The 18,349-nt window shown below is 40.2% G+C and overlaps 1 protein-coding gene across 3 annotated transcripts; it reads left to right on the top strand.

Annotated features, from left to right (window-relative positions):
- The first annotated feature begins 36 nt into the window (after window positions 1-36).
- LOC100883271 (uncharacterized) lies at window positions 37-13,988 on the top strand. 3 transcript variants are annotated; one of them, XM_003699703.3, is made up of 8 exons: window positions 37-1,614; window positions 3,449-3,695; window positions 4,809-5,070; window positions 5,573-5,855; window positions 6,794-6,982; window positions 8,120-8,238; window positions 8,310-11,406; window positions 11,482-13,988. In XM_003699703.3, exons 2-7 carry the CDS (start codon window positions 3,630-3,632, stop codon window positions 9,689-9,691), a joined length of 2,301 nt encoding a protein of 766 aa, XP_003699751.2. In that variant the 5' UTR covers window positions 37-1,614; window positions 3,449-3,629; the 3' UTR covers window positions 9,692-11,406; window positions 11,482-13,988. The 3 variants fall into 3 exon arrangements, with proteins under 3 accessions (XP_003699751.2, XP_076385138.1, XP_076385137.1); XM_076529023.1 differs by having other exon boundaries at window positions 3,435-3,695; XM_076529022.1 differs by having other exon boundaries at window positions 3,428-3,695.
- The last annotated feature ends 4,361 nt before the right edge of the window (window positions 13,989-18,349 follow it).

The following is an 18,349-nucleotide window of genomic DNA, read 5'->3' as shown; positions in this document are numbered from 1 at the left end:
TAATTTTTACTGTTACACATAGATTTTTATATCAGATATTAATTATCGTATGCTTTACTGTCTATATTAGTAAGTAAATCATTTTTTAAGCATTTGATATTTACAGAAGAATAATGAAAACACTTCATAAGATGTTCTTGTGATTTAATTGCAGTTATATAACGGTTATTACTGTCGCATGATTTTCCTTAATTTACAATACGTGAGGATTTGTAATTATGCTAGTTAACACTTTTGTGAAACAACAATCTTTGAAACTATAAATAAAATGCTTTTAACTTCAGTGTTTTAAGATTTTGGCCGATAGATCGTTTTATTTATAATTAACGAGATGAAATAAACAGCTGGTCGCTAATGAGAAGTTCAGTGATACGTACTGAAGAGAACTGCAGATATCGACGGAGTTGAGGAAGAGGTCACGGTTTCATGACACGTTACCAGATGTCTGTAACGTATACGTATAATTTTAATCGCCTTTGTAGCAATAATTGAAATTCCAATACCGACGTTTATTAATGATTATTAATAATTGTCGTAAATGAAAATTAATAACCAGAAATTGTGGTCAGATAAAAATACCGCAGACATATAATCCATAAGAAAATAAATAAAAGTATGGTCAGAGATGTATAAGTTAATCAAATTTATTAACTTCGTATAACAAATACAAATCGCATGATTCCCGCTTATAAATAAAGTGTTTAAGATCGAAATGGAAAAAATTTTAAGCTAATTTAAGAACGTTAATGACAAATCATATGAGTGTACAAATTTTTCGAAGTTGAATCAGCGGAGTTCCATGAACGTCTCAGTCAAAATACTCGGAGACACCACCCACATGAATACTCTAAAGGGGCCATGTAAGCACGATATCACTGTCACGAGTATCTAATTTAAACGACGTCTCACATTTTTCCCGGCGTGCGAAAATAAATGACGTACTGATCGATCCCATAAGACACGCAAAAGGTTCATAGTGTCGCGACGCAGACGCATCAATTGCCTGGGGTCGAAGATGACACATTTAACCACGTTCGCCACGTGGTTCTATGTGGTAGCTCGTGACGGGCGTACTCGCGCGATTTTCTTCGATTTCCACGGAATCCGGGGCCCGCTGGGATCGTGGACGACGAAGACATCGGCGTCGAGGCGTCAGCGCGCGGCCAAGCCGGCTCGCCGCCAAAATCAGCTCGCCAGTCGCGCTTTCCGGTCGGTGTTTTATAAATACTGCAGACAGCCGAAGAGTGCAGCGAACACGGTAGTTGCTGTAAAATCACGAATCCCGACGGACATAGTTGCGGCCCGTTGCACGAACGAATTTAACTCGAAGCGACGAAAAAACGTTCCTTAAAGTTCCATCGTACATTTTTAAATTCGACGAAGGTGTTCGACTGGTGGTGACATTTTCATGGATTAATTGTGTCTCGGATTCGTGAGCGAATTCTTGGAACCAAGTGCCAAAGTGTTGAGTGCCTGTGTGTGTGTGTGTGGGTGAACGAAAGTTGGGAAAGAGCTCTTGTGAATATTCCTCCAAGAAAAGTGATAAGCGTTTCGGTGAAGTTTGATAAGAAACGATAGAGTGATACTATCGCTCGAAGCTTCATTTATCTCTTGGTACGATTACGATTTTTAATTATATCAGTACTAAATTATTTGGCTTGTGTCAATGATTTTTTATTCTATGAAGTCTTTAATTTTTAACCAGATTTTATTATTTTATCATTATTTTGGGGAATTTTTGTTTTGCGATTGTGCTTTCGCATCAATATGAATAGATTGCCTCCATTCACCATAAATATAAATAGACACATTATATTTTTACATAACAGTAATTGAACGTAGAAGCGTTGATAAAAATAATCGTCGAATCATGGACAGAAATATTAATCCAGTTTTGTATTGGTTTTGAAATGTTTCTAGATATAAGAGACAGAAGTATATTAGAGAAAGGAGACGTATATCTTGATATTATACTCGAACGATATAGTTAGTATAATTTGGCTAATGGAGAGGTTGGTGTATGCCGGCCGAGTTTTGCGGCGTTTCGTTGTCCAACTTGCGCAACAATTATCGTGATTCGAAAATACGATGCTGTAAGCTCTCTATAGAGAGGAAATACGGCCTTTTTGACGTGAAATTACACAGGAGCTACTTATTCGGACCAATAATACACAACTATGAATTATGGCTCAGAATCCGTGATCCTATTTTCGTCTTCAACACGTGCACCCCGGTCAAACAACGATCTTTTCAACGCGCCGAAGAGACTCCACTCTTTCTGAAAAAAATCCTTTGATCTTTCAACGTACCCTGACTAATAGAATTACTTGGGAAAATTGGGACACATTTCGGAGACTTCATAAACACTGAAAGTGGGAAATTAACCCTTGATACTATCACGAGTTAAGTTTCAGTCAATGAAGATTATTTGCTATTTATTTTAAATTTAATAAAAATTTATAGCACAATTCTTAAGTGACTTTCGAATTGGTTATTAAAATAAATAAAGAACATAATTTCTTTAACTGAGCTCATTCAGAGACCTCCAAAGTAAACAGTAATAAAGTGGAGTAGTCCCACAAAAGCGTAGTAAATTAGTAAATTAATAAAACTGCAGCAAAGTAATAAAACGATAAACTAATAAAATGCTCGTACAAGAATAACGTTTACCGATAAGATTACTGGAGTGAAATTTCACCCGTGATATTAACGTCATTTCCTCCGATGATAGCCTTTAAGGGTTAATAAATCCACCGTTCACGACCTCTTTAAATCGAGTATAAACTGAGGATTCTAACACGGAAGAATTTAGTTGTCCATCTACTATAAATCTAACGTGTCTACTTTTTACCGGGTACCCTATACATATAAATTTTCTTCTAACAATAAAGCGGAAGCAGAGTGGGGCGATCCACCCCCGCGTTAAGTCATTCATAAAACTTATTTTTTCTCTCTTCATTCATGAATACTTAGACCTGTGAGCTTTGTAACGTTCTGAAAATTTAGTTAGTCTTCAGAGGTTCAAATCTTGCGCTTCTGTTTTGTATGACGGGGTGTGGGTCATTGTGGCTTAAGTAGTTTATTTACAAATTTTTATTTTTTACGATATTTATTTAGATAATTACGAAACGTCTTCAGGTTACGTGTGCTACTAAAATTAATATCATGTATACATTTTGTGTAGTGAAATGTATTGTATAGTAAAACCAACCCTTTCTTCATAAAAGCTTATAGAATTTAAACAAAGATATATAATATTAAAAATTGTAATTACAGTTGTATTTGACAGAGTCTTGAACAGACAATAATATAATAATCCTAATAAAAAGAGTAATGTTTGAACTTCATACTAACCAATTTAAAAGATAACACTAACCAATAAAATTTCGACAAAAACAAATTAATGCTACGAACGTTTTAAAAACAGAACAAAGCTGTTTCTTTCCAGACGCAAAATTCTCGATAATAAGACTGAATGCTCGAAGCCCAATGAACATCGTTCATGCAATGACAAAATGTGAGCAATCGTGCGAACAACTCTATGTTAACCACAACGGATTGTTAAGCTCGTTTCCGACTTTTGCCTTCTGTTCGAGCCCGTGGTACACGACCGACGACCGTCCATCAGAATGAGCTTAATGAAGAAGGCGATCGGCGGTTCCATTCACAGGATACGCGAATTCGAGCTCGAGAAGGTAATTCGATTGGCGAATCGAATCTCTCAAGTACTACTCTCTTTTTGTTTTTCATGCTCGCTCTGCACCCCTTTCGATGCTCCGTTAATACGATTTTTCGACCCGTCTGAATGAAACTGTTGGCCCAATCGTCGGCCAGACAAACGCTCCGAACGTAAATTCGCAGTAAAACAATTACCGATCCTTTAGTAGACTTCCCTGATTGCCTGCAGCAGATGTCGAACCCACGATTCGATGGATCACTTTATTGACTTTTCGTTCTCTATTTTTTTTCAGTCATGTTGCTTGCAAATTTTTAGGATCGATTTTTGTATTTCACAAAATTATACGCATTTCTTATGAAAATTTTAGTGAATTTTTGTGGAATATTAAATTCGATGTAAATCTTGTAACTGCAAATGAAGAATGTGAGATACAGAAATCGATCTACAAAAGCAGGTTCACATTGTGACCTCAGAACAGTCTTAGAAATCCTCCTACATATAGCGTTAATTGTTAAGAGTCCTTAATATTTAGTTATAACATTAAAATCAGATGTATAAGACTACAGTCAGACACCTAGTATTTTAATATTTAACGCGACTCACCCTCAAACTACCCTCCTCAAAAGTTTCTGCAGACTAACTCTTCTAATTAACAACCGTTCTAACACAGCTAACCATCACGAAGCTTACGATTCCCGAAGCATCCTGCAGAAGCCTGTTGGTTAATTAAAATCCCGTGCCGCATCGTTGATCTTCCGTTCGATAAAAAGCCACGACCTACAGGAGCTACATTTTCATCGCGCCACGCTAAATTATACATCGAATCCGCGAATCGTGGCAGACTTCTGATTATTCCGTGAAAAGAAAAGATCTTCAGTCTGGTTTCCAACGCTGCTCGAACAAATCATTCGGAGACGGCGTTATCCGTCGATCGGAACGTGTCCACCGCACAAAACGCGTCGTGCGTCGAATTAAAAATAGAAGAATGGACTCCCGTGTCGTTCACACTGGCTCTCCGCGATTCACGGAGAAAAATCGAGGGCGCAGCTGTTCGATCCATCGCATCACGACTAACGATCCCGTGACCGAGACAACAGCTGAAACGTGCTCTCTTACCTTCTTCGAACAGGTGAATCTGATCGATGAGTTCGATATCCTGCAAATCGTTGGCGAGGGATGGTTTGGCAAGATCCTGCTTACGGAGCATCGCAGCACCCAGACAGAGATGGTGCTGAAAGCGCTGCCGAAGGCTTACACCGGTATCTCGGACTTCTTTCGGGAATTCCATTATGGGCTACACCTGGCTGCGCACAGGAACATCATCACCACCTACGATGTGGCCTTCGAGACCGCTGGCTTCTACGTTTTCAGTCAGGAGTACGCTCCTCTCGGTGAGGATCGCTTTAGGTCTATTCAATTCACTTTTGCGTTAATTGTGGAGGTTTGGAAATGTTGAGAATGTGGAATGTTGAAAATATTCGAGTGGTGAGATTGTGGATATTTGGATGCTTTTGAATGGTGTTTAGGAGTTTGGTCATTCAGGAATGTGGAGAGTTTGGATATTTGGGTACTTTTGAATGGTAAACGTGTAGGAGTTTGGTCATTCAGGAATATGAAGAGTTTGGACATTTGGATACTTCTGAATGGTGAACGTTTAGGAGTTTGGTCATTGAGGAATATGAAGAGTTTGGATATTTGGATACTTTTGAATGATGAACGTTTAGAAGTTTGGTCCTTCAGGAATGTGGACATTTGAATACTTTTGAATGGTGAACATTTAGGAGTTCGGTCATTCAGGAACGTGGAGAATGTGGACATTTGAATTTATGTAAATGCGAAGATTTAACGTCCTGAATAATTCTAACCATCCTGTCAATCCCCTTGAATTTTCAGGAGATCTAACGTCGAACGTGACAGAGACCGGTTTAGGCGAGCTCCACGCGAAGAGGGTTGCCAGACAACTGGCTGCAGCGGTGCATCACATTCACAGCCGCGAATTGGTGCATCGTGACATCAAACTTGACAACATCCTCGTGTTCAAGAGTGACTTCTCGCGAATCAAATTGTGCGACTTTGGCGAGACCAGACGCGTCAACACTGTAGTCCGAAGGCACAACGAGTGGCTGCCATACTCGCCGCCTGAGGTATTGCAGATCGACACTGACGAGACGTACAAGTAATTATTTGATTGACCATTACCAATTACGTCCCCGTTATTATGGGGTGGAAGTTTGGGACTCGGGTGGTATGAAGACTATGTTAGACTATACTAGAACTATAGTTTCTATGAAGGATATGTCATAAGAGATAGAGAGTTGTGTTGAGATGTAGAGTTTGTATAAGGGGACACGTAGTGATCTTAACGTTTAAATTAATATACATTTATATTGTCAGTATGCATTAATATATTACTGATTTTGTTAGTGTATGCTATTAATATATTATTGATATAGGTGTTGTCAGTACATATTACTAATTTCTTATTAATATACACACATATTCTAGTATATGTTATTAATATACCATTAAGGTACTCACAATTTAAGTACACACTATTAACATATTATTACTGTACACACATGAATAGTCTTTTAAACATATGTAGCTGTACAGCTACATGTGTACATATATATATACATATATACATATGTAGTTGTACTGCATATTGCATATGTACAAAGATTATTCATGTGTCTACATGTGTGTAGCTGTATAGCTACATATGTACACATATATATACATACATATGTAGTTGTACTACATATTGCATATGCAGAAAAACTATTCATGTGTGTACATGTGTGTAGCTGTATAGGTACATATATACATATGTAGTTGTACTACATATTGCATATGTACAAAAACCATTCATGTGTGTGCATGTGTGTAGCTGTATAGCTACATATATACATATACACATATGTAGTTTATATAGTTATACACATCCACATCTCGCAATCCTACATTGTTGAGAATGAAGGTACAATATTGAGTAGTGTCTAGAGAGATGAAATATGGCACGTATAAATGAAAGAGTAATGCTTCAGCGAAAATCGTGGATTGCATGATGAATGAGAAAAGTATGATCGTTTATTTAGCCTTTCACGTTTTCAGAGCTCTCACATCGCACGATGTCTGGCAATTCGGCATTGTCCTATTTGTCTGTCTGACCGGATGCTTGCCGTGGCAGAAGGCGGCGTTGGACGACCCGCGTTACACCAGATATCAAAACTGGCACAACGCGACGCTGAACATAGCCAAGAAACCGAAATTATTTCAGCTGATCAGCTCACGGGCGCAGAGGTCAGTTTCTCGAATGCGTGACGCGTAACCAAGCGCCGGTCTGCACCGAATTCATCTGTTCTCATGACTGCACCTGAAAACCGTGCTAGACATATCAATTATTTTGATTATAATTATAGTTTGAATTTTTCAGCTTCCTAAATTTTCAATTTTTATGCTTCCATATTTTTTAGTAAGTAGATCTGCAAATTTCTATGTTGTTGAACTGTAAGATTACTAAATTCGTGGATATCCCTAGATCTTAAAATACCTGTATCTCCACATTCCTAGACCCTGATTTCTAGATGCACAAATTCTTTGACCTACAAATTCTTGGATCTGCAAATTTCTTGATTCAAAAATTCCTTGATCCACAAATTTCTAGATCATCAAATTCCCAGAATCCCACATCCTATATCCCTCAATCTGAAGGTCTCCAAACCCCAAAATCTCCAAATTTTCACATCCCCAAATTTCAGACCTTCAAGCCCCAAAAATCCCCAAATTCCTATACCTCCAAATTTTCCCCCAATTCCCAAATTTTCATATCCCCAAAAATTCCTATAAATAAGTGAACACTTCTCCCTTCCTATATCTCAGTGGAAAGCTCTTAACCGGATCACAAATTAATCTCCATAAATGTATACAAGTGCACATACAAAGAAGCTGTATCTCTGTAAAAGATTTAAGACGCAGTGATTCATACAGAGCTAATAAAGAAAGATACTTTTTTAGGATCACGTTAGCGTGTCAAAACAAGCAGAAGGGTTTGAAAAGAATTATAGACTACATTCTGAGGGAGCGCATGCCAGTACCAAGAAATGTTTCCATTTTGGTTTAAGTTTGCTTTTGAAACAAGCTCGTGAATGATTATAGTTACCCCTCGTGTTTATAATCTCTGAACAAGATTATTAATGTACCAAGATAAATTTTCTGTTCCCAAAAAAATCTTCATTACATGCTGGATCTGAGATTTAAAAGTCACATTATTGTCTTACCACACATGTCGATTATTTTCAAAAAGAAAGAAGGCATAAGTGGAACAAAGAACTAAAAAAATAGCTGAAGCTCATTCTACAGCGACCTCCCAGCATCCTGCCATTATCCCAAACTTAATTCCAAGTATTTTTATTCGAACCCCGATTAAACGTTCTTCAGGTTGTTCAAGCGTCTGCTGGACCCGAAGGCCGAGAAGAGGCCTGTCAGCGTGCTGGAGGTAAACAAATACCTGGAGGACAGGTGGCTGGCGAAACTGGGTGCGGAGAAGGCCATGAACGGTAACAATCGATCCAAATTAAAGACTCCAGGGTTTTCGTATCCGCTTCATTGAACTCGAACGTTTGCACAGGTGGCGCCGACGAGAGGGACGAGCTATGTCCCTCGATGTACAGCTTCCACAGTTCGTTGGAGGAGAAGAATCAGCTCCTTCACACCCTGACCACGTACGGAATCGAGACTACGGTTGACAGAGCGAAGAAGAAAGACCGTATCAGAGAGTGGATTCAAGCGAGCGCGATAGTAGAAGAGTACGAAGAGGACGAGTCGGACCTGAACGAAGACATCCGCTACTACGAGGACGAGGACGAAGAGCCGAGTTCGATGAAGGGTAGACACTTCCCGGAGACCCGTCCAATCGCCAAGAACGAGTCCAAACGACACAGACACAGAAGCAACACCTCTAACCCTAGAAAGCGACAAATCATCAAACCCACCGAGAGGAAGATCCCGTTCGCTCCTCAAGTGGCCGAAGAGCGACAGACGATCGCCCGATTCGCCAGTTTCCCGAACGGCGACCCGAACCTGGCGGTGCTGAAGAACGGAACCAACAGTGACCCGGTCCTCCCGTTGATGATCGAATCCAACACGGAGGAGACGAGGTCCGTTAACAACGGCCAGGCCGACAGCGCTTCTCGAGAGGACTCGTTACCGACGAGTAGTTTCAAACCGAACTTGCCCATCCAGGAGCCGGAGAACACGAACGCTCAAGATCAGAACTCGCAAACGGATCGCAGTTTGCCGAGAAGCCCGCAGATCCCGACCAGGAAGCATCGCTCGCAAACTGCCCCGTTTCCGGCGCCGACGTCGCCCGTGCTGAACGGAAACCGGGCCGAGTCCGCGAAGAGGAGCCAGTCGACCACCGTGCTGCCCACGGACAGATCGAGCCATCGATCGATGCCGAGCCAGTCGAATGGCCAGCCCTCGGTGCCTCGGGGCGAAAGGTCGACCACGCAGCCGGAGAATCGATCCGCGGCGCAATCAATGTCTCGAGTAGAAAATCAATCCGCGGTAATGCTGCCGGCGACGGCTCGAGTGGAGAATCAATCGAGTAACGCTGTGCAGCTGGCCAGGAACGAGAAGTCCGCGAGCGGGCTAGTTCCCCTCGCGGCCGCAAATCCGCTGACGATGTCGGTCGCCTCTCATCTGGTGATGCAGAGCTTCAACGCGTTGCAGGGGATCAACGCGGACGCTAACCACGCCGCCAGCCCGAAATCGCCCAGAAACAGTCCCAATTCTAACCACAGCAAGATGTCCACGCCGAAGAACAGCCCCACGACTACGCCCGCGAGAACCTCCACGCCACCGAAACACAAAATTAATCAGCGGACCGAGGAGACGGTCTTCTACGGAAAGGATCCTTTCGAGCACTACGGTATCGCTCAGGGGGCGATCCTGAGGGGCGATGCCCGACGAGGATCGCTCGAGAGCGCCAGCAGATCTGTCAGCAACTGAATACTGGTCGATTTTCGGTTGCACCTGAACACATGGGTGGGCAGTGACGATAGAGGATGTACATCGTGTTCTGGTTTGATAACGGCTTGCACCGGTTAATCCTGGATGAATACAGATTTCACTGCGTCGATACTACTGACCGGAAATGGGTTTTTGAACCAAATGGGTTATGAGGATTAATGGAGTTGGGGTTGGTCTGGATATTGACGAGGATTTAATGCGATGGCGTTCTTTAGATGTTGCAAGTTAAATGATAGATCAATTTTTCAACGAATTAGAATACAATATCGCTAGTACATTCTCTAGTATAAATTTGATACAAGGAATTTGCTTTGAGACACATAGAAAGGTGTCGACTTTCATCGACCTCGAAACTAATTCCCTGAAGAGACAACGTCAGTACAATTTAGAATACAAAATATTGTCTCATAAGTTAGACAATTTCCTGCTGCAAGCAGCAAAATGAATCGGTAATTAGAATGACAGAAAACGCAGCCACATCAAGATTGCAGGATAAAGCCACATATCGAACAGTAAAACAGAGGACGAACATAATGATCAATAGTAAAAATGATCTTAAAGAAGATAAAAAGCTTCTGAATCTTTGTCAATCTTCGTGGATGAACGAATATAATGATCAATAGTAAAAATGATCTTGGAGAAGATAAAAAGTTTCTGAACCTTTGTCAATCTTCGTGCATGAACGAACATAATGATCAATAGCAAAAATGATCTTGGAGAAGACAAAAAGTTTATGAATCTTTGTCAATCTTCGTGCATGAACGAACATAATGATCAATAGTAAAAATGATTTTGGAGAAGATAAAAAGTTTCTGAATCTTTGTCAATCTTCGTGGATGAACGAACATAATGATCAATAGTAAAAATGATTTTGGAGAAGATAAAAACTTTCTGAATCTTTGTCAATCTTCGTGCATGAACGAACATAATGATCAATAGCAAAAATGATCTTGGAGAAGATAAAAACTTTCTGAATCTTTGTCAATCTTCGTGCATGAACGAACATAATGATCAATAGTAAAAATGATTTTGGAGAAGATAAAAAGTTTCTGAACCTTTGTCAATCTTCGTGGATGAACGAACATAATGATCAATAGTAAAAATGATTTTGGAGAAGACAAAAAGTTTCTGAATCTTTGTCAATCTTCGTAGATGAACGAACATAATGATCAATAGTAAAAATGATTTTGGAGAAGACAAAAAGTTTCTGAATCTTTGTCAATCTTCGTAGATGAACGAACATAATGATCAATAGTAAAAATGATTTTGGAGAAGACAAAAAGTTTCTGAATCTTTGTCAATCTTCGTAGATGAACGAACATAATGATCAATAGTAAAAATGATCTTGGAGAAGATAAAAAGTTTATGAATCTTTGTCAATCTTCGTGCATGAACGAACATAATGATCAGTAGTAATGATCTTGGAGAAGATAAAAAGTTTCTTTGTCAATCTTCGTGAATGATCGTCGAAAAATCAAACACAAGAGGAATTTTGTATCGAACGATGCACCGTATAGTGTTTTCCTTCCGTTTGGACACGAGCCATGGCCAGGCCCATTATAGCGATTCTTTTGTTCCTTCATGTTAGTCCTTACATTATGTAGCCGCCACGCGAACCACGCTCCATGAAATAATTCACGGATTATTTTATTTCATTGCGCGCCAGAGGATGAATCATTGAAGCGGACAGAAAGGTAACGACGATCGTAAACGCGGCTAGCATCGCCGGCATTTTATTTGTATCTGAACCTGTGTGTCGTGTATTTCAGGAACTATTTACACTCGAACGTCGATCAGCCAGGATGGACGAATTTTGGCACGTTGCTCCCGGAAAACGATACGTTCGTCTCCGCTGCGTCGTCTCGCGAAGCTGAACGATCATTTCGTTCGATTATAACGGCTTTGTGGTTGCATGAACGTTTCGAATGACGTTCGTACAGGAAATATGTGTTTACGTGGGTGCTGTCTATACGGATTATTGGACCGAGACATTGTAGTGGAGAACATTTTGAACGGTGATGACGCTTGCGGACGATTTGGCTGTGATCTTGATCGGTGATGGGCTCGATCTTGAAATTTTATGGCTTTGGAAGGTAGATGGTTAGGAATTTTTAGGTTTTGAAAGGGAATTGGGGAGTTGGGAATTTGGGAAGTGGAGAATTTGGGGAGGGAGGAGAATTGGGGGGTGAGAATGTAGGGACTTGAGAATTTGGGAATTTCAGAATTAGGGGATGTGAGAAATTTGGGGAGGTAGGAGATTTAGGGGATGAGAATGTAGGGACTTGAGAATTTGGGAATTTCGGAATTAGGGGACGTGAGAGATTTGGGAATTTCAGAATTAGGGGACGTGAGAAATTTGGGAACTTGAGAATTAGGGGACGTGAGAAATTTGGAAGCTTGAGAATTTGGGGATGTGAGAAATTTGAAAGCTTGAGAATTTGGGGATGTGAGAAATTTGGAAGCTTGAGAATTAGGGGACGTGAGAAATTTGGAAGCTTGAGAATTTGGGGACGTGAGATATTTGGAAGCTTGAGAATTAGGGGACGTGAGAAATTTGGAAGCTTGAGAATTTGGGGATTGAGAAATTTGAAAGCTTGAGAATTAGGAGACGTGAGAAATTTGGAAGCTTGAGAATTTGGGGATGTGAGAAATTTGGAAGCTTGAAAATTAGGGGACGTGAGAAATTTGGAAGCTTGAGAATTAGGGGACGTGAGAAATTTGGAAGCTTGAGAATTAGGGGACGTGAGAAATTTGGAAACTTGAGAATTTGGGGATGTGAGAAATTTGGAAACTTGAGAATTTGGGGTTATGGTAATTTTGGGGCTTGAGAATTTAGAATCTTGAGAATTCAAAAATGTAAAAATTAGGGGAGGTGGAAAAATGTAGAAAATTTGAAAATTTGAGGATATGAGTAAAAGTAACTCTAGCAATCTATCAATACAGAAATCCACAAAATAAATTTATAAAAGCAGATTTCCAAAGCGAGTCCACCAGTATCCTCCATGTCACTTCACCACCAACCCCTATTTTCCCCATCACCGATCTCGACGACTTACGCACCTTACTTATTAAAATAAATACTGTACTTATTTTTCCCCAATTCACATATGCAGTTGTCCATGAGCCGTAGTCCATAGCGAACGCGTGAAAAAAGCATTAGCGTAATTGAAATGTAAATACGACAGTGCACACGCGACAGTAAAGTTTATCGAGGGTAGTCGAAGGTGTGGCTGATTGTGAGGCGAATTCGATTAATTGTGATACTAATAGAGTGAACTTTGGAATCGAGTTCGACGAGAATGTATGCTTCTAATTAACATGTTAATATGAAATTAATTCGACTATCTTGTATTATAATCATAAATAATTCAGCATAGAATATACGATCGATAAATATTGATTTGTAATATGAACTCTTTAGTCGAAGCGTGAAATTGCAAAGAATTCTTCTCTTTTTCTCTGGTCATAAATTAAACAACGATTAAAATATGTGGATTGTTTTATTACGTATTTTATAAACCATTTTACGTATTTGATAAACGAAAGAGTTACCCTTCTCCTACGTTCTTTTTGTTAATTAAATTGTTTTGGATTGAAATATCTCTGTTTAATTTATGGTGGAGAAGAAGATATCGAACGATGCTCTAAAAGAATGCGTGCACGAAAAATAAGGAACACGAGGCGAGTTGTCTTGCAGCGTCGATCACAGATGGCGGCCGATGCTGCGGCTAAGGGTGCTATAACAGTTTCCTTCGGAAATTCTTCCGCGACGTTTCAAGGCCACCGGGCGTGAATTATGCTTATTTCGTGTGTATGTTTATCCATTTGCGCAGAATATTTGTTACAAAGGCAATATATTTAAATGATTAAAGACGCCAAAAACATTAGCGTAAGAACGATAGTCATTCCTACATTTTGAATTGTACAGTTTCCAATTATTTCTAGATTATTACGTTTTAGAGTTTCTTCCTCATTTCATCCCCTTGAGCGTTCAGTACGATTAAACAACTTAACGATTTATTTCTTGTTTTTACTTTTTTTATCTCTGAATTAACCGTGATAGACTTTGGTAGAGCTTTGGATGCTTGAGGGGTTGATATTAACACGTCTGAAAAATTTTAATGGAATAACAATATTGTAATTGATTATAGAAAATAGAGGTTATGTTAAGTTTATTATATTATGTTTCTTTCGCTTCCACTAGTTTTATGAAGGAATAAAAATTACTCTTGATATTCTGAAAGAGGGGCAGATCTGAATAAAGTATAGATTGCTATGTTTCTATATTCTTGAATCCCCATATTCCTATGTTCTTAGGTAGCTACATAGGTATGTAGAAACATAGGTGACAAGGGATGTAGTAGAACTACAAGTCTCTAAATATAGATTAAGTATATTGTCACTTATGTTTCTAGATACCTATATTCCTAGATATCTACATTCCTAAGTACTTATATCCCTAAACTCCTTGTTACCTGAAATTTCTTGTTACTTTAGAAGTACTCGTACTTCCAAATACACTTCTAAATACTCCTAAGAATCCACATCCTCTACATACTCTGTTAGCTACATCCATAGATACCTATATCTTCATAGTGTTTCACACAAGCTATAGATACCTAAATTTCTAACTTCCAAGATCCCTAGACCCCTCCATCTGTGCAACTTCTGTGAAACCCTCTATCTCTGAAACTCCAGATCTCCACATCTTCACATCTCTGCATCTCTCCATGTCCACATCTTCACATCTCCAAATCTCCTCACGTCCACACCTGTCAAATATCCCGAAATCCTTCTAACCCTAAATCTCTACATTTCTGGATAACTATGATTTTTATTTTAAACCCGCAACACATAATTTTACAGATCACTAAAGATTTGATGGGTCAGGATGAACCAGCGATTCGAAGGTTAAAACACCAAGAAAGAACAGCGATATCCACACTGACCGAGATGCTCTAAAAACGGACACGTTTGAAAACGCGGCTAATAATAACTGGCCGATTAGCGAGGCCAAAAGATACCAGCATCGAAGCGTAATACATGAACCGATGATAAAAGTATTTCCGTATCGTAATTAATTAGGAATGAAAGCAGGGAAAAAGAGCGATTGAGGTCGGAAATGCTCGATATTCTTATGCGTGTCCCGTGGCTCGACTCGCTTGCGACCTCGTCCTCGACGTCGTCGAGGCGACGCCGACTCAGCCACGAACAGGAGGGTCACGGGGGTACGTGTCTGGCGATATGAAAATAATTACCGGGCGGGGCGAGGCGCGAATTAATTAAGAGATACCTAAGTAGCGTATATTGCGCAGGAGATGCAATTACGTCGTCTTTGAGCCCGCGCGCAGCCAACGCCCCGGGCAGATATAACGAGACTAACCACTCGCTTTGACACGATTCCTCAGGATCAACGGTCGAGCCTTCGACACCCTCGAACTTTGCGTTTATCTGCTCCTTGGAACTGCGTCTCGGCTTTGACACCATCTTTATAAGCAAAGCTTGTCGAGATCGACACTAGACGATCACTTCACTATACTGTAGACACTCTGGATGACTAGATGGGAATTTATGCTTAGAATGTCTGCTTTGTGCAGGTGGTTGTTTAGACTCTGTTGAGGGTTTGGGTACTGTGAGAGTGAGTTTGTGAAATTTGGAGGTGGTGAATGGTGGAAGTTTGGGTGTTTGGAGGGTTAGGATTTGGGGAGTTCAAGGTTTAGGGGTGAGGAGATTTAGGGTTTGGAAGATTTGGAGATTTGGAGATTTGGAAATATGGAAATTTTAGAGTTTGGGGGTGTGGGACTTTGGGGGTTTAGGGATTCAGGGATTTGTGGAGTTCAAGGTTTAGGGATTTGGACATTTGGGGGTTTGGATATTTCAGAATTTGGAAGACTTGGAAATTTGGAAATTTTAGAATTTGGAGATGTGGGACTTGGGGGTTTAGGGATTCAGGGATTTGTGGAGTTCAAGGTTTAGGAATTCGGACATTTGGAGGTTTGGATATTTGAGGATCTGCAAGATTTGGCAATTTGGAAATTTTAGAGTTTGGAGTTTGGGACTTTAGGGGTTTAGGGATTCAGGGATTTGTGGAGTTCAAGGTTTGGGGATTTGGACATTTGGAGGTTTGGATATTTGAGGATCTGCAAGATTTGACAATTTGGAAATTTCAGAGTTCGGAGTTTGGGACTTTGGAGGTTTAGGGATTCGAGGATTTGTAGATTAGGGAACTTTGACATTTCAGAATTTGATGGGTTAGGGATTCAGGGATATGCAGGCTTGGAGATTTGGAGATGTGGACACTTGGAAATATTTGGGTGTTCGAAGCTTTAGGTATGTAGAGGTTTGAGGATTTGAAGGTTCAGGGTTTTAAAGATTTATAGGTTTGGAAATATGAAAATTTGGCAGATTTGTACACTTGAAAATTTCATAATTTAAGGGTTTTAGGGGTTCAAGTATGTAACCATTTGGTGCCTTGAAAATATAAAAACATGAAAGATTCGAAAACTTGAAAATTTCAAAATATATAAACTTAAGAATTTGCGAACTCGCAGACTTGAAGCTTTGAAATGTATAAGAACTCAACAGGTTTGAAAACATCAATACCACAAATTTGAAAAACCTATCCTCTTAAAAACATCAAAAAGCTTCACCTAAAAATATCACCTAAATCACAAGATCTCAAAAAACTTGAAAATATACAATTCCAGAAATTCCTCAACTTCCACTATCAACATTCCACCACAATTAACCCTGAACAATTTCTACCAAGTTTCCCTATTACCATTTCGCATTAAGAGCTCGTAACGTGTATAAGTTTCGTAACGAAGTTGAAGAACAGCGGTACCGGAAATACTCCGGTGTTCCTCCTGAGGGAGGAAGTTGAAACGAGAGAGAACCGAGAGAAGGCTTAATTGTCGCCGGTACGGACGAATTCGGATGATTGATGATGGTTTCGTGGACCGTTGCGGGGATTAGATGGATGATGCTTCAAGGCTGCTGGAGACGCGAGTAACGGGGGTCCAATGTAACGGAGTTTCATGTTTTAAGCTGCCACGATACGGGGATCCGGTCTTATGGGATTTTGAATCGTATTGCAGCTGTGATATCATCCTGAATTATTATGGGCTATGAAGATTTATACCGGGGGAATTTTGTCGCGCGTTTTTACGCGATGTTACCTCTTTCGATTCAGATCTTGTTTTCTAGCAAACTTTTTAATTACATTCCACAATTTTATGTTGCGACATAAGATATTCATCTTTGTTGCATTTTCTTAATCTCGCAATCAGAGAGAAATATATTTTTAAACTCTCATCAATAATAATAATAAGGGAGTACCAACATAAAAAATTTAAACTAGTACCAGTTTAATTGATTGATTTTATAAGGCCTCGACTGCTACGATCATTAACCCAGAACCAGTTAAAAAAATTATACAAAGAAGCGTCAAATAACATTGCAAATTTGTACCATTTCGAGAAGACATGAATAATCGCAATTACAAAAGGTGCAATCAAGCTAATTACAAAATTTGCAATTCGTCGATGTTTAACGAAGTAAAAATTTCACGGTGCGTTACTTCATGCCATAAATTTACAACGCGTTAACGAAGGGTTACCGTTGAAAAGCGACAGTCCGAAGAAGATACCCATGCATTTACCAATTTACTGATTTATCGCGGAAAAAGTTGATAGCAGTTGTAACAACAATATTAAAGATTATTTAAGAATCGCTAATGTAGCTCCACCTCCGTCGATGTACACCGATTCGAGCAGAACCGCGTAATTACACGGAACATGAAGGCGATGGATGAAGGCGTTAGAGACGCGATCGTATCGCGATATAACCGGAATCGTGTGAATTAACATCGAGCACGAGTGATTCGGAGCGTGTTACCGGTCACCACACGCGCGTTCCATTATAAATAGAAACGGCAGTCGAGAAATTCGTATCTGGATCGTGTCGCCGGTGGATCCAGCTTCCCTTTTCAAACAAATCCAGCGGACCCACGAAAGCGTCGGTTTAACCAGGATACAGAAGCTTCGCTGTCGGTCGATTCCCCGCGCTGGGGAGGCCGTGTCGCGCCATTAACACCAATTGTGGTTTCATTAATTTTCATCGGCACTTTGCCGCGTTAACGACGAACGAAGGTGACGGCCGGGAATCCCGAATTGGGAACCCGTTCCGTGGATCGGGTCCAGCTCTTCGGTGCAAGGCCGGCTGCTTGAATGTATGGATGGCTTTTTTGCCGTGAGTGTCGTCGATGGTGCCGGATTGATGCATTGGGTGACGCGAATCGAGTGCTGCGGACCTCGAATTTGCACTCGGGGAATTTTATGGCGATATAACGCGTGTTGGTACAACATAAACTGATATAAGAACCGCAGTTATTCAAAGCGTGCTATGACGCTTGGCTATACATATAGGCAACGGAGATGTGAAGCGTAATACGCAATATGGCAATATAACGAGGGGTGATATAAGGCGAGGTAATGTAATGCGTCGCGACACTACATGATTGGAACGCTATGGTATGATAAGGTAATATGTGGCAATATAGCAAGTAGTAATAGGGACGCATGGCGATATAACGTGAGGTAATGTAATGCGTCGCGACACTACATGATTGGAACGCTA

The sequence above is a fragment of the Megachile rotundata genome, chromosome 2 (genome assembly GCF_050947335.1).
Source record: "Megachile rotundata isolate GNS110a chromosome 2, iyMegRotu1, whole genome shotgun sequence".
In the NCBI taxonomy this organism is placed as follows: Eukaryota; Metazoa; Arthropoda; class Insecta; order Hymenoptera; family Megachilidae; genus Megachile; species Megachile rotundata.
Note: the sequence above shows the minus strand (reverse complement) of the source record. Positions and strands in the feature narration are given on the sequence as shown.

Bases quoted from the DNA above. Each gene is read 5' to 3' on its own strand.
- LOC100883271 (XM_003699703.3), top strand. From the start codon at position 3,630: ATGAGCTTAATGAAGAAGGCGATCGGCGGTTCCATTCACAGGATACGC. The intron at 5,856-6,793 runs GTAATTATTTGA...TCACGTTTTCAG, and splicing joins GACACTGACGAGACGTACAA to AGCTCTCACATCGCACGATG. The intron at 6,983-8,119 runs GTCAGTTTCTCG...AACGTTCTTCAG, and splicing joins ATCAGCTCACGGGCGCAGAG to GTTGTTCAAGCGTCTGCTGG.